Raw genomic sequence first — 14,411 nt, 5'->3', positions numbered from 1 at the left:
TTTATGTCACTTTTAAAAATAAATTAATAAAAAATTATTTCCATCGTCAATGTAAATATTTAGAAATTAATTATTATTAATAACAAAAATATTTTTTATTGACATTATTTCAAGTGATATGAGAGATTATGTTTTATTGAAATATTTTTCAGATAATTTACTTTTTACAAAACAAACGCATCCTTAATCCCTTGTCTTTTTAAGTAGCACTTTTATGTACCGGTTCACTCGTCATAAGTATATGAGACGAAACTTATTATATAACATTTGGTAAAGATTGGACACTTTGAAGTATTTTCTTTGGATTACTCAATTAGATGCTAATGTGGCTATTTAACATTGACTTTATGCATATGTGAAAAAAATATCATATGTGTACCGTAAAAATAAATTCTAAACTTTATCCACTACAACACCAACACACCAAATTTTTTTTGTCGTAAATACCCTTAATTGATTTTTTTGCCAAACTTTATCATGTAGATATTAGTAAATGAAAAAAGATAGAATTTTGATATCATGATAGACACGGTTTAGGATTTTTAGTAACACAATTAAGAAGTTGGAATACTGATGCCTTTCGTGTTCTCCTGTTCTTGTGTGGGAACGTCCAAGGTGGAGACGTTGTTTGATCACGTGGAGTAGAGGACAGAATTTTATCCGGAATTCGATGGCTAATGGTACTTTATGTTTAGTCGTGGTCCTGGTTGGATATGGTCCACTCTAGGATGCAACTTGATGCGACAAATTTACCACGGCATGTTAAATTGTTCATGACAAATAATTAGTTTGATTTAGCAATCTCGCCCCTCCCCTCCCCCATAAAAAAAAAAAAATTATATAAACTCAGTTTATTTCGTAAAAAATGAACGATTTGTAAAGCGATCACTTATTTCGCTTAGGAAATTCTTATCACAAATTGTCCATTTTTCATATAACAAATGGAGTATTGATAATTTCAAGTTCGTATTCAACTTTCATGGATACTCTATGAACTCAAGGTTGATCATGACCTCATCTTACATTGCCTGCACTTCTTGGAAAAGCAAACTCTTTCTTTTTATGGTTAATTCCACCAAATCTAAATTTTGCCTAGCATGACATTAATATCTCATACTTTTTATTCCCTCCAAAATTCCTAAATTGTGCCAATGTAAACTCAATACCCCAGAAAAGAAAAAAATTTCCATGTCACCAAAACCTTTTCAACTTGTACTCACATAACAAAATGTGTTTTTTTTTTATCAAACCGGTACAAGTTTAGGACGATGGTGGGCAAAAATCTTTTTCATGGTAGACGGAAGGTAGTTCTGTCGCACTGGGATTTGCCAAAATAAAGGCAAAGCTCGAGATATTGATGTTGCTTGATTTAGAAATACTCCCGGTGTTTTTCTCTGTTTGTTCATCGATTTCGACCGCTGCTTCTAAATTAGCGACGACGACGGAGCACGAGGATTTCGTAAAAAGGTAAAACAAAAGATGGTGCGAAGGTGAAAAATGCCCTTTCTGAGGCCATGAGTTTCCTGCCTTTTTGCGATGGTCTACGTCTTGGGAGTTGTGCTTTGAATCTCATGCCGTCTTCGTGGCCCTCGTTTCATGGCCGCCTCATACACATAATCGAGCCTTCTGAATAAAGCGGAGAAAAAGTTCCGAGTGTGAAAAGGGGCGCCTGATTCCGCGGCTTTTTCTCTTTTGCGAGAGGTCTCTCTTTGCTCTGCGCCTCTCGTTCGCTGCTCGACTTTCTGCGCGAGATTCGTGTCCTTCCTAGGCCGAGTTCGTGGTTCCTTTTCCGTTCTCGTATCGGACGGGAGAACTCGTCTGAATTTGGCGGTGTGAGATTGAATCAACAAGGTTTTCCTGGAAATCACTGACGTGGGCTCGCGATTCGGACTCGATGAATGAAAGAGACACGGAACACGCTTGGATTTCTGCTGTGATTTGCTGAATCCATCGGGCCGGCGATGGACTGAGCTTAGGTCGTTTAATTTGTTTTCATTTTGTTGAGATGATGCGATAGAGTTCAATGAGATATTTGTTGTAGACAAGTATTTCAAAAGAGTAGCCGTTCTGTTGGTTCTTTCCTCATAGTTTAAATTATTTGTCAGTTTATTTCTCCTATAAATATCGACGTGTTCTTTGTCATTCTACACGCCAGAAAAGACACACGAAATGCTCTATTGTCTTATTCTCTCTATTATTTTGACATTTTTGGCTAGTCTTGCTTTGCTCGAATAGAGAAGATCGGACTAATGCAAAGGCCCGTTTAATCTTAGAGAATAATCGCATGCCTATCTTTACGCTCTTTGAAATGAAGTATTAAGGGGTTCTCCATAACTCTTAGAAAATTGACGACTTATGTACTTGCATCTTTAGCCGGATGAAAATATCAATAGTTTTCTGGCAGACACTTTGTGTTACTAGATAATTTATAAGTGAAAAAATGGAAATTAACTTTCCCAATTACCCTTTTATTTTCCCTAAATTTTGTGCCATCTAAGAGATAAAAACAATTTTAACCTGGGACGTCAAGATCCCCCGGGGGGACCAAAAGAAATGGAAAAAAAGAAAAAAGAAAAACTAAGGTGGTCTAGAGATGTAGAGAACGGGCATAAATATAGTATTTTTATTCTTTGAGCATTGTGCCTTTTGCTTTTTGCGAGAAGCTTATGAACGGGGTTTGAAGACTCCACATACCACAAGCTAGATAACATCGAGATAGGAGAGAGAGGGGCATATATGTCATCCGCCTATTATTCTCATTTTTGTGCAATACAAGAAGGCACCATTTTGTTTCGCTTAATGGGAATAATTTGAAAAATATTTTGCTGAAAATAATCACTTATTTCTCTTGACATAATTAGTCAATAATTTTTTTCATTGTCAATAATAATATATGTCTAAATATTTTTATGGATGGTGAAAATATATTTCATTCATTCAATTATGTAAGTGATATAAACAATGGTTTGTATATAATCATTTATTGTTCACAAAATAAACGTAGCCAAATATATGTGTTGGCGAGTGACTTTCCATGTTTTGCTCTTTATTTGTGCTATTTCATTGTAGTGTCTGGAAATTCCAACTTTTATTTGTTTACTATGAGGTGATAAGTAGGTTTGATTTGTTTATTATGAGGTGATAAGTAGGTTGTCCAGAGAGAGAGGTATATTACAAGGATAATGACATTGATGGTCTACGAACTTAATGTCATCTCCAAACTTTCAATTTATACAATATGGTCTCTACACTTTGATCAAATATACAATAATATCATTTATTCGATATGATTTTTGAATTTTCGGTATATATTCAAATTAGTCCCAAACTATATGAACATAAACAAAGCTGTCATTCCATCAATTTAAATTTAAGGATAATAATAAACATTTTCATATTATTTAGATATTAGTTTGAATATGTACCAAAAATTAAGAAATTGCATCAAACAAATTAAAAGTTTAAGGATGACATTATACATGGGCAAAGATTCAAATGGCACATAAAAAATTAAATATTTAGGATTCGCATTAGAGATAGAGCCATAGTTTAAAGATTATTTGCATCATTCTCTCTGTATTATAAAGTGGATTTTATCTGTATTATAAAGTGGACCGGGGGTAACAAAAGAGACGCCCAAAATATCTTGGACCATGTGAAACCACTAAAAGAGCAAGCGTGGCATTGGTTGGGGGGGCCGCCTGATCACGTGATTCCCGCGTCTGGGAGACAATTTATTTTGCTCTCCGGAATTTCCGGGGATTCATTTGTCCCGTTCGGCTCTAGCCTCTTGTGGTTTTTTTTTTTTTTTTTTTTTGGTCGGAAGCCTCTTGTGGTTGGGGTATTGGTGAATGCACACGCCAAGGACCAAGATCCTCCTTAAAAATAATATTGGGTTACACCGAATTACATATAAGTTTTTGTAACATCACCACTATAAGTGATGTTATAGATTGCGGCTGATTTCTCTATAGGAATTATTCATTGATGAATAACACGTGAGTGTCGTAGAGAAAAAGATTTGTTGCGTGCTCCACAAATGTGGGTATTAAAAATTGTCATTGCATCATATGGCTTGACCAACACGCTATTTGTTTTGAATTAGCTACATTGAATGCTAATGTGTAAGCTATATTAAATTATTGCATGTGACACATTTGACTGCTTTTATTCTAAACTGACTTGAATTAAAAAGGTCTTGTTTTATTTCAAATGAGTAATTTTTTATTCAATTGTTGTTTAATTAAAAGATCAATACCATCACGTTAATTTCTTTTGTTCAGCGATTTTAAACCGATTTTATTCAAGCGTCATACTTTCTTGCAAAGAAGAAAGAAACTAGAATTTCCCCCAATGGAGCACGATCGTTCAAGTGCTCTCGGAAATTGGAGTCGTTTCTCTCCAGCAAATGATCTGATGATGCATCCTGGGTCAGAGACACCGCCCCTGAGAGACACAGGCAAACAAGATTCCTCAAACTAGGCGATACACAACAATGGAAATCCCTCGACTCTGGAGCGACTTATGTTCGCTCCCGGCACTTCAAATTTCGTTTTTTCGAATACAATGAACTCTCCTTGCAATCGCCGCACTGCATGTTTCAGGCAAGAATCCCGACGTGGCTGCACCGATTGCAGATAAGTTAACGTGTCTGGTGAAAGAGCTCACTGACCGGACATTAATCACAAAATTACAGTGACCATCAAAGGAATGACCCTCAAAACAAAGGTTGAAGACACAACAATGCGATGCCAGAACAGGGGAATGAAAACACAATAATCTCGAATTGCTGTAATAAACAAATCCCTAGCACACCCACACTTTCATTGGACATCTTAGCTGAAGCATTCCCATCAAGCAAGATCAACAACAATAACTAACGAAATGGCCTTATCCTACTGAGGGGGGCTCAACCAGAAAGATCAATGCAGAGGAACTCATATGCTTTAACCAGAATTCGCAGACCAGCTGCGAAGTTGCACCACCTACATCGTGGACCAACCAAAAAAAAACTCACTGCTATAGACAGATCCGGAATTTTTGCAACTGAAGGCAAAAACATGACAGTAGCGTACTAAGAGCACGAGAAATAAGCAGTAGAGACGTCGCTCCATTTCTGTTCATACTAGATATTTTTTGACTAAGTATTCACACTTAATGTTGGCATGTGAAATCCACCAGGTAATTCATTTCCTGCCAATCTCAACTGGAATATGCTTCAAGTGAGAATGAATCATCAATCAATTATATAACTTATACAGTTAATCCTTTAGCATCCAAATGCCATGATGATTCTAGAGACGTTCACCTGCAACTGGTTACGTTAAATTGCTCCGGCAGACTCGTGCTTATTTTCTATACATCCCGCTACACCATTTGAAATAAATAGCAATGACACCTTTGGCATACAAAGAATGAACCAACTCCCATCTTCTAGATACAATACGTCAGAAATTATGCTGCTGCAGATTTTTTATTAGCATTGTCTCCAAGGTTCAAAGCTTGAAGCAGCTTTGGCCATGACTCTGGGATCCCTCCTGGTAGATCAAACTCTAACAACTTGCCCCGCTGTCTATAAAAGTCTTCCACAGGTTTTGTCTGCCAAATCAAATATTCACAGATAACAAGGGTATACATGATTGCAAAGAAGAAACCAAACTAGGAATCTGATCCCTCTTTCAGAGATGATATAGAAACAAGAAAAGGGAAGTCTATTTGAGCTTTGCTAATGTTATGCTCCTCTTTGGGGATACTGTGACAATGCATGAGTATCATGTAATTATCGAAGCAGATAACGAAGATGACACTGACAATGGCAAGTTTCCAAGAAGTTCGGAAGTTTTAGAATTGTGGAGACATACCAGCTCATTGTATATGCGAAGCCGTTCTTTTACAACTTCTTCAGTGTCATCAGAACGAGTGATCAGCTTCGATGCACAATGTGGAGGGGGAAGGAGTGGAGACATGTACATCCCAGGTTGCCCATTCTCACCCTTGATGTCAATGCTGGCGATGTTGTAATTTCCTCCACATTGACTGCAGATCCTCCTTCCAAGGCATTTTGCCAGTAGAGCTTCTTCACGAAGCTTTAAATTGACCACTAAGTCGATATCAGTTACTCCTTCCAATATCTCCTGAAAATCACTGAAAATGTAAAACAAACTGCACCAACAAAAGACTGTAAACATAAAGAAACTATGATGACTACGTTAAAAGCAGTTTTAAGTGAAATTACCATAATAAGATGAGTTCCTCACTAAATAGATAAACAAAATTTTATAATTAAGAAAGCACCGTAGAAGTCAATGGAAAGCCAGCACAATGCTAGGCATCTTAAGACACAAGGTCCTTCAACACAAATCGTAAGGACAATCAGTTGAAAGCTAGTTTGCCACACAGAGAATCACCCAGCAACAAGAACTGGGGATGATCCCATGCACACACACGCACCTGACATGACACACCAATCAGAGGAACTTATATATGGATTCCTTTGTACTCAGAGAAGTATATTGATTCAAACATGTGTAACATACAATCTGAATCACGTACGCTCTGGACGATAAGTACTCATAGGCAAAAAGTTGGTTATTGTCCTACTGGGCATGCCTGACTGGCAGACTCAGATCTACTTCGAAAAACCTCTTAAAAAAAGGCAGATTAGCAAATTCATATTGCAATCTACCTTTACTTTTTGACACAGAGTTGAGATAGTGAAAGATTTAAAGACAGCAAGAAAAAGACACTAGGGATGGCCTGTGATGTTTTACCTAATCACTGCAGGATGTTTTACCTAGTTACTGCAAAGGTCTATCCTCCTCCCCTGGGCATGTAATCATCATCAATGTGATAAAATCTATAGAAGGAAATTAATGGAAGCAGAACACAAATGGGCGATGATCGTGCCTGTCATTGGTATCCTTACTATAAAATCACTCAGTATCATCTCATAGACTGACTTTACCTCAATAACAAAGAGAAAAAGTAGCACATGTACAGGAAGTGAGAGCTTACGAGAGCAAGCATGCCAAATTCCAAAAGCTTAGGCAGGGCCTTTAGTAAGTTTTTGGAATTGTGGAACTTGGAATATAAGCCTCTCAATCCTAGCATGTGCAGTCAATATGGGACATAGCCCACAAGGAGCTCACTACATGGCATGCATAATAGCCAGCAAACGTGCCTGTTGAGCTGAAATGGTATTGGATCAGGCTTATGATTCTTTCTGGTAACAGCCTGGGGACATTGCCCTATTTGACCAAAACTGCTCCTGGACTTTAGACATAAAGACAGTTTCTTGTTGAGAAGGTACAGAAGAACTGGAACCACAAACAACATTTTCTCTCATTTACTAAAAAAGGATAAGAAAGATGTGGAAAATTAATTGGTACATTTCTTGACAGAATTATTTGCAGCTTTTACGCTCGTAGAAATGTTTAACACTACTAGCCCCTGAAGTTTCCTGATAACTCAGCAACTCAACCAACAAATTGCGCATAAAATCAGCCCCTCAACAACAGGGAACAGTCATTTCAGTAAAGTTACAGAAGCAAATTGAGTAGTATCCAAAGCCAAACGGCAGAAATTCTCACCGCCTGTCTTACGGTCCGAGGGAAGCCATCGAGTATGAATCCAGTCTCACCCTTCGCTTCTCCGGCTTCAAGACGTTTCGACAGTAAATCTATAATGATTTCATCCGGCACCAATTTCCCATGGTTAACGATCTCTGCAAGCTGCAAAACATCAACCCAACGGCTATAAAACGACCAGGCATTTTCGCAGCGGATCTAAGAAGCCTCCACTCCCACCGCATCACTTCACTTCCCTCCCAAAACTTTCCACAAAACCCATCAGCTCGGTTATAGCTGAATCGCTAAACCGAATTCAAGGAAGCTCCACGCCCACTAACGGCAACAAATTCCGAGATTGGATCGCAACGGGAGACGAACCTGCGAAGCGAGCGGGCCGGAGGCGGCGAGCTCGTCCCGGACGAGGTCGCCGGTGGAGATGTGCGGGACGCCGACGAGGCCCGACAGCCGGGAGGAGTAGGTCCCCTTGCCGACGCCGGGGCAGCCGAGGAAGACCCACTGGCGGTTCCTCCCCTCGGGGCTCCGCTGCAGCGGGAGCTGCTTCGGGCCGCAGCCGGAGCCCGATCCGAGCTCGCGCCCGGAGCAGAGGCCTCGCGCGACGACCGCCGAGGCCCTCGCCAGCATGAGCCGCTTCAAGACGGCCATTGGGTCGGCGCGCGCGCGAGAGAGAGAGAGAATTGCGGTGGATGGTTCCAGCCTTCCTGGTAGCGTGGGGGTGGTGAAGTGACGTGGGTTCTTCTTCTCCTTCTTCTCCTTCTCCTCCTTCGTGTTGTTGTCGCGCGTGACGTCGGACTGAGATGGCTGCACGAGCGGAAAAACGAAGTAAACGTGTTCGTTAATGGCGGACTTTCGCGGGTGGGTAGGCACCAGAATCTACCCTGGATTTTTTTTTTACTCCTCTCTTTCTCGATCGAGTATCTTCGGTCGATTCCGTTTAACTAATTACAGAGAACGGCTGGAAAAATCCATATATATATATATATTATAATATTTATTTTTTTGCCTTTTCGGCTTTGACTCCATTGGGTTCGACTTGTCATCATTGCCAATAAGACGACGACAACGTGGCCGTGTCGTGTGTTTCGCTTCCAGCAAATAAATAATCCGACCCCAAAAAATGAATTCCCCTCGCACGCGAAAAATAAGCAAATTAATAAATAAAAAATGAGGGGAGAGAGAAACGTTCTGTCGGAAAACTCGCACACAGTAAAAGGAGACGCGTTCATTATAAAAATCAAAACAACTCTCGAGCGTGGAAAACTCGCACACGGTATAGGACTCTACGCGTCGGATGATTGGTGAATACGCACAGTGAAAGGGGAAAGAAAAATCTCCGTGATTTAACAAAAAAGAAAAAATGAAAAAAGAGAGAGATAGAACGGCCTATTTGATGAGTTGGGTCTATTCGGACAAGGGTTTGGATTTATTAGATATAGATCCGAACGGTCGACCTAGAAATTGACTATTTACTAATAAGCTACTATTCGTTATTTACAATTATAGAAAAATGATACAAATAATTCTTAAACATTGGCCCAATATGTAGTCTCGTCTTTAAAATTTTAATTTGCTAAATATAGTCATTAAATTGTCCATAAATGTTTAATCTAGTTTCTAAATTTTAATTTGTTCATTTGAATCCCTTGACTTTCCTAATCTTTAATATGTTCAATTGAGTTCCTTGACTTTCTAAAATAAAGTTAAATCGATTATTCAGTACTATTAACAATTTTCATCTCAATCCGTTTTCTAAAAAAATGTTATCTATTTGTTACCTTTTTTATCTTTATAATTTTTACTATAGTTCCATTTAAGTATGTTAACATCATGCAGAGATATGTCAAATTTATACTCGTTTTATTTTAAAAGTAAACGTTTTCATAAGAATATTTAATAACAACATTAATTCATCTATAGACTTCTCGTACTTATAGTAATCTAAATCTTGTTCCTAAATTTTTACAAAAACAATTTCCAAGTTTTTGCTTTTCATATTTATCAGTTAAATCTAGTCAACTATGTCAAATAGGAAATTAAAAGTGCAGGAATATCAATCCATTTCAGTTATAAATGAAATTCTACTCTTACTATTATTGAGATCATAAGCTAAATATCTTAAACGGAGCTTTCGTAATTTTATAAAGACCGAAAGGGTAAAAGAGTAATAAAAAGATAAACACGTATGTTTTTTGGTTGATTTATAAATAGATTAAAACGAAAAAGTGCTCTAGAATTTCGGCAATAGTGTAATTACAAAAAGTTTCGGGCCTTTTTCCGAGAGTTTTCGTGGAAATTGATAATCTTCTTCTTCTTCTTCCTCTATTTTCTAATCTGTAGAATAATGGAATGGGCCTGTAAAAGGAAGGAATGGGCCCAAGCGAGAAGCCCTCCCTCTCGGCCTTCAAGTTTCGCCACTTATTTCCCGATTTGCCACTGTCTCTCCCTCTATCTCTATCTCTCCTTCTCTCTCTGCGCGAGCGAGCTCGAAACCTGAAGCTTCGTTCCCGACGAACAACCCTAATCCCGACTCCCCCTAATCGCCCCCTCCCCAAAAAGAATCGGTCCGCCTTTCGCCAATCCGATCTTCGCCGGCCTCCCCTGTACGCCGGATCGATTCGATCGTTTTTCCGTTCTCTCTTCCGATCTCTGAATCGAGCGGGACGAGCGACGATGCCTCCGAAGCAGCAATCCAAGGCGGACGTGGCGAAGAAGCAGAAGGTTGTGGAGGACAAGACGTTCGGGCTCAAGAACAAGAACAAGAGCAAGAACGTCCAGAAGTACGTCCAGTCTCTCCAGCAATCGGTCCAGCCGAAGCCCGACGCATCGAAAGTCGCCGCCAAGGTCATCCTTTTCTCTTTAGATCTTGTAAAAAACGCCGACTTGCGAATTGGGTATAGAGCAAACGGTCCTGATTTTTTTTTCTTTTTTTTGGGTGTGGAATTTACGGATGAGAGAGCTCTTGGTTTATTTTATTTTATTTTATTTTATTTTATTTTAATCATTTTCATGCTGAGGACAACAAGTGTTTAATGATTTTGGTGAAATGGAATAATAACGGCAGAGGCTTTGCATTTCTTGAGCAGAAGAAGAAGGAGGAAGAGAAGGCCAGAGAGAAGGAGCTAAATGATCTATTCAAGATTGCTGTCAGTCAGCCGAAAGTGCCAGTCGGTATGTAATGTGCACTTGCATTGTGATTACTTCGAACTTTTAGCCCCTTTGGAGCAGTAGTCTTCGTTGGCTTGTCCATGGATTGTACTTGTAGTTTTTGGTGATTAATAGTGGAAAATAACTTATCTGTAGATTTTGCTTTCTTCAATATAGTATGCTGTTTTGGTGGATAGGTGTTGATCCCAAATCTATATTATGCGAATTTTACAAGGCGGGGCAGTGTACTAAAGGGTTTAAATGCAAGTTTTCCCATGATCTGAATGTCCAAAGGAAGGGTGAGAAGATAGATATCTACAGCGATAAACGCGATGAAGGTAGCTCACTGGGCTTTTTCTGTGGATTGTCGTCCACATGCCATTCTTTAGCTGTCTTGTGTCCTATATTTGAGCTATCCTACAGTCTGATAATAATGATTACTTCGGATTTAAGATACGATGGAGGATTGGGATCAAGAGACATTGGAGAAGGTTGTGGAGTCAAAGAAGAAAGAATATAATCAGAATAAGCCCACTGAGATTGTATGTCTCTCTCTCTCTCTCTCTCTCTCTCTCTCTCTCATATCCATGCACACAGGCTCGCGTGTGAATAAGCTATAGGCTTTCAACTGCTCTGTATCGCTTAAAGCGAGGCAAACTTCTTTCACTGTTGCTGTATGCCATGTACAATATCTGGACATTATAATTCGTCCTTAGATAGTTAAGATTGTTTATTTCTATAGTTTTTTTACAAAACTAATGATTTGGTCTACAAAAAAATCACAAAGGACTGCCCATCAGTTTAATGCTCCTTATTGTCTTGTGACTGAACACATCACGTGTATTTCACTTTAGTGGAAAAATCTTTCCAGGAGTTCTCCCTCACAGCAGTCCATGCTTGACTTTATTGTTCTCTGGAAATCTCCAGGAATTGAAATTACTGCTCAACATCATATTATAAGTCTTTGTTAAGTTCTCAGAAGAACCTTGATATATATTTTACCTGTTGCTGGGATAACATATGATCATGGTTTTGTGTAAACAGGTTTGCAAGTACTTTCTGGAATCAGTTGAAAAGAAACAATATGGTTGGTTCTGGTCGTGCCCAAATGGTGGAAAAGATTGCCACTACAGACATGCTTTACCACCAGGATATGTTTTGAAGTCACAAATGAAGGCACTTATTGAGGAAGAAGCTGACAAGGCCCCCATTGAAGATCAGATTGAAGACCAGGTTATCAGCATTGACGATGTTTTCCGTCATAATAAGAAAACTGACATTTTTTTTTACTGATTTCATTTCTATTCCTGATAGTATCTGCTTACTATGTACCATCACTATCCATCAAGATCCATTGCTACTTACATTTTGATTACTTCAGCGATCGAAATTGACTGCTTCGACTCCAATGACTCCCGAGTTGTTCGTGCAATGGAAGAAGAAAAAGATTGAAGAAAGGGAAGTGGGTTTGGCTGCTCAGCGAGCAGAAAGGGCCAAGAATGACCGCATGAGGTATTTTTATTAATTTTTTCCTGCTGAACTTGGAGAAGCCTGTTGGTAGGATATGATGCTAATGTGGTTTTCTGTCACTTCAGTGGGCGCGAGCTGTTTCTATCGGATGCTAGCTTGTTTGTGGATGATGCTGAGGCATATGATAAGTACCAGAGAGAGGAAGAACTGGAAGATGCCAAAGACAATGTAAACCCTCTTCACCTTTCATTTAGGCGTTATATAGTATTTTAGGCTCCTAGCAACTAGGAAGCTAAAGATTGCTTGTAGCTTTGGAGTGTGACCGAAAATTGCAGATTGTAGGCTAAAAGAGCAGTGGTATCAAAATGGTCTCTTAAATTTGCAAAACTTTTGTCTGTTTAATTCACCTGACCCTGTGACAATATACAGGTAATGAAGCGGTAATTTGTACTAACTGCTCATATTAACCAATTTGCTAGACATGTTGAATGTGCTATTGGTATGTCCAAAGCATGAACTAGTGCATACCCATCACCATTTAGTATCCCTTTGGAGGGAGCGGTGTTTGACGTGTGCAGGCTGGCTTGAAGATATCCGTGCTTGTTATTCTTTTGAGTTCCTACGGTTCTTTATCTTTGCTCCTTACCTTTGCACTTGGTTCAATTTCAGGCCGGAGGCAAATCAGCAGAGGGGCAACCAAGCACATCAAGAAGTGCGGTGGCCGAATCTGAAGAGGTCCTGCTTGACGACGACGACGACGACGAGCTGGACATGGATGAATTAAATGAACTTGAAGCTAGTTTGTCGAAAACCTCAATTCAAATTCGTGAGCCGGGAATTGAAGCTTCATCCTGAAAGATCAAGTGGGAGAGAGGTTGCTCCGGAAGCTTGCCCTAGATTTACTCGAGAGGAGATTAAATGTGCCGGTCAACTCATCTTTTTTGGGGACCCGTTTTATGCGTCATTAATTGTTCTGATTTAGGGGTGGTACGAGTTTTGATTTAGTCGTCCCGATGTAGCTGAATAATGTAATTATTCACATATGAAAGACCGACTGCTCAAGGTTGTATTTGGGAAGGTACTTAGGGTGCTGTCTTGTTTTCTTTTATCGTTTTCGTCAGTCCTAATGATGCTTTTATTTGTAGAGGGTAAAAAAAATAGGCCCCTGGTAAACCGAGGACCCAGGTTGGGGCATCCGGTGTCCTCGGCTCGCATGCCGGAGTCCCGGGCTCTGCCCTAGGGGACTCGAACCTGAGCTAGGGCATGGAGGACCTATGTGAACAGAGACTATTTCTTGGTCCTACACTAATCTGGATGATTGAGAATTGTGATCTCGATTTTTCCCTCAGAGTCAACACTCGCATTCTCTTTACTTATTCCGAAATATCGTATGGGCTTAAAAGAAAAAAAGAAGATGCATGAAAAACGATGTAAGTGATGATGGTAAAATTCGACTTTTCATCTTTGCATTTACACGCTTTCTTCAATTAAATTCTCGAGCTTTTAATTTCTTTAGTCAGGCCTTTGAATTTAAATTCATTTTATAATCAAGCCTCTCGGTCTCAGTCAATTCGAACTAACATGGTCGTCGATCGAATCAATTAACACTGGATAGATTGTCTCTGCGAACAAGCCCATTGAGGAAAGATGCTTCCATTAAATTGCATTAATATTCTTCACTTTCAATTCAATTGAATGTCTACAAGATCCGCGTGAGGTCGCCTGGGGTTTCGCAACTCAAAAATGAGATCGAATTTGTTGAAAGTAAGTGAAGTATTAGACAGCCAATTAGTGATTATCTAGTAAAATTATTTTTGGGTGTCTTTTTCTTGGGATACAAGGTCCGTGTTCATAAAAATTGAGTGGGCTAAACCTGATTAAAGTAGGGGCCAATTGAGCATATGAATGTTTTATTACTCATTAGTCTATGTTAATCCGGGCGAACACAAGGTTGATGTTTAATAGAAAAAATTGGCTAATACTATGAAAAACCCTAAACTAGTATACATGTGATAAATTTATTCATACTAATTTTTTTACTATAAAAATCCTAAACTAATTAACCCGTTATAAATTTATTCTAAATTAATTTTTTGACCACTAAAAATCTCATATTGATGTAGTTGTGACAAAATTACCCTCCATCAATTTCCATTAAATTGAAATAATTCCATGAAAAATCATAAATTAGTACACTAATGATAAATGAAA

At 39.0% G+C, this 14,411-nt stretch overlaps 2 protein-coding genes across 2 annotated transcripts; one reads left to right on the top strand and one right to left on the bottom strand.

Annotated features, from left to right (window-relative positions):
• Positions 1-5,189: 5,189 nt before the first annotated feature.
• On the bottom strand, positions 5,190-8,480 carry LOC104454175 (probable adenylate kinase 6, chloroplastic). The gene is made up of 4 exons (XM_010068946.3): positions 7,947-8,480; positions 7,590-7,730; positions 5,862-6,134; positions 5,190-5,598 (listed from the first exon to the last, which is right to left on the bottom strand). Exons 1-4 carry the CDS (start codon positions 8,229-8,231, stop codon positions 5,455-5,457), a joined length of 843 nt encoding a protein of 280 aa, XP_010067248.2. The 5' UTR covers positions 8,232-8,480; the 3' UTR covers positions 5,190-5,454.
• Positions 8,481-10,033: 1,553 nt separating this feature from the next.
• Positions 10,034-13,308, top strand: LOC104454176 (zinc finger CCCH domain-containing protein 21). Its single transcript, XM_010068947.3, has 8 exons — positions 10,034-10,427; positions 10,670-10,754; positions 10,928-11,068; positions 11,184-11,272; positions 11,775-11,963; positions 12,112-12,242; positions 12,326-12,428; positions 12,870-13,308. The coding sequence occupies exons 1-8, from the start codon at positions 10,257-10,259 to the stop codon at positions 13,053-13,055; spliced, it is 1,095 nt and encodes a 364-aa protein (XP_010067249.1). The 5' UTR covers positions 10,034-10,256; the 3' UTR covers positions 13,056-13,308.
• Positions 13,309-14,411: the final 1,103 nt, after the last annotated feature.

Source organism: Eucalyptus grandis, chromosome 7, assembly GCF_016545825.1.
Source record: "Eucalyptus grandis isolate ANBG69807.140 chromosome 7, ASM1654582v1, whole genome shotgun sequence".
Lineage (NCBI taxonomy): Eukaryota > Viridiplantae > Streptophyta > Magnoliopsida > Myrtales > Myrtaceae > Eucalyptus > Eucalyptus grandis.
Note: the sequence above shows the minus strand (reverse complement) of the source record. Positions and strands in the feature narration are given on the sequence as shown.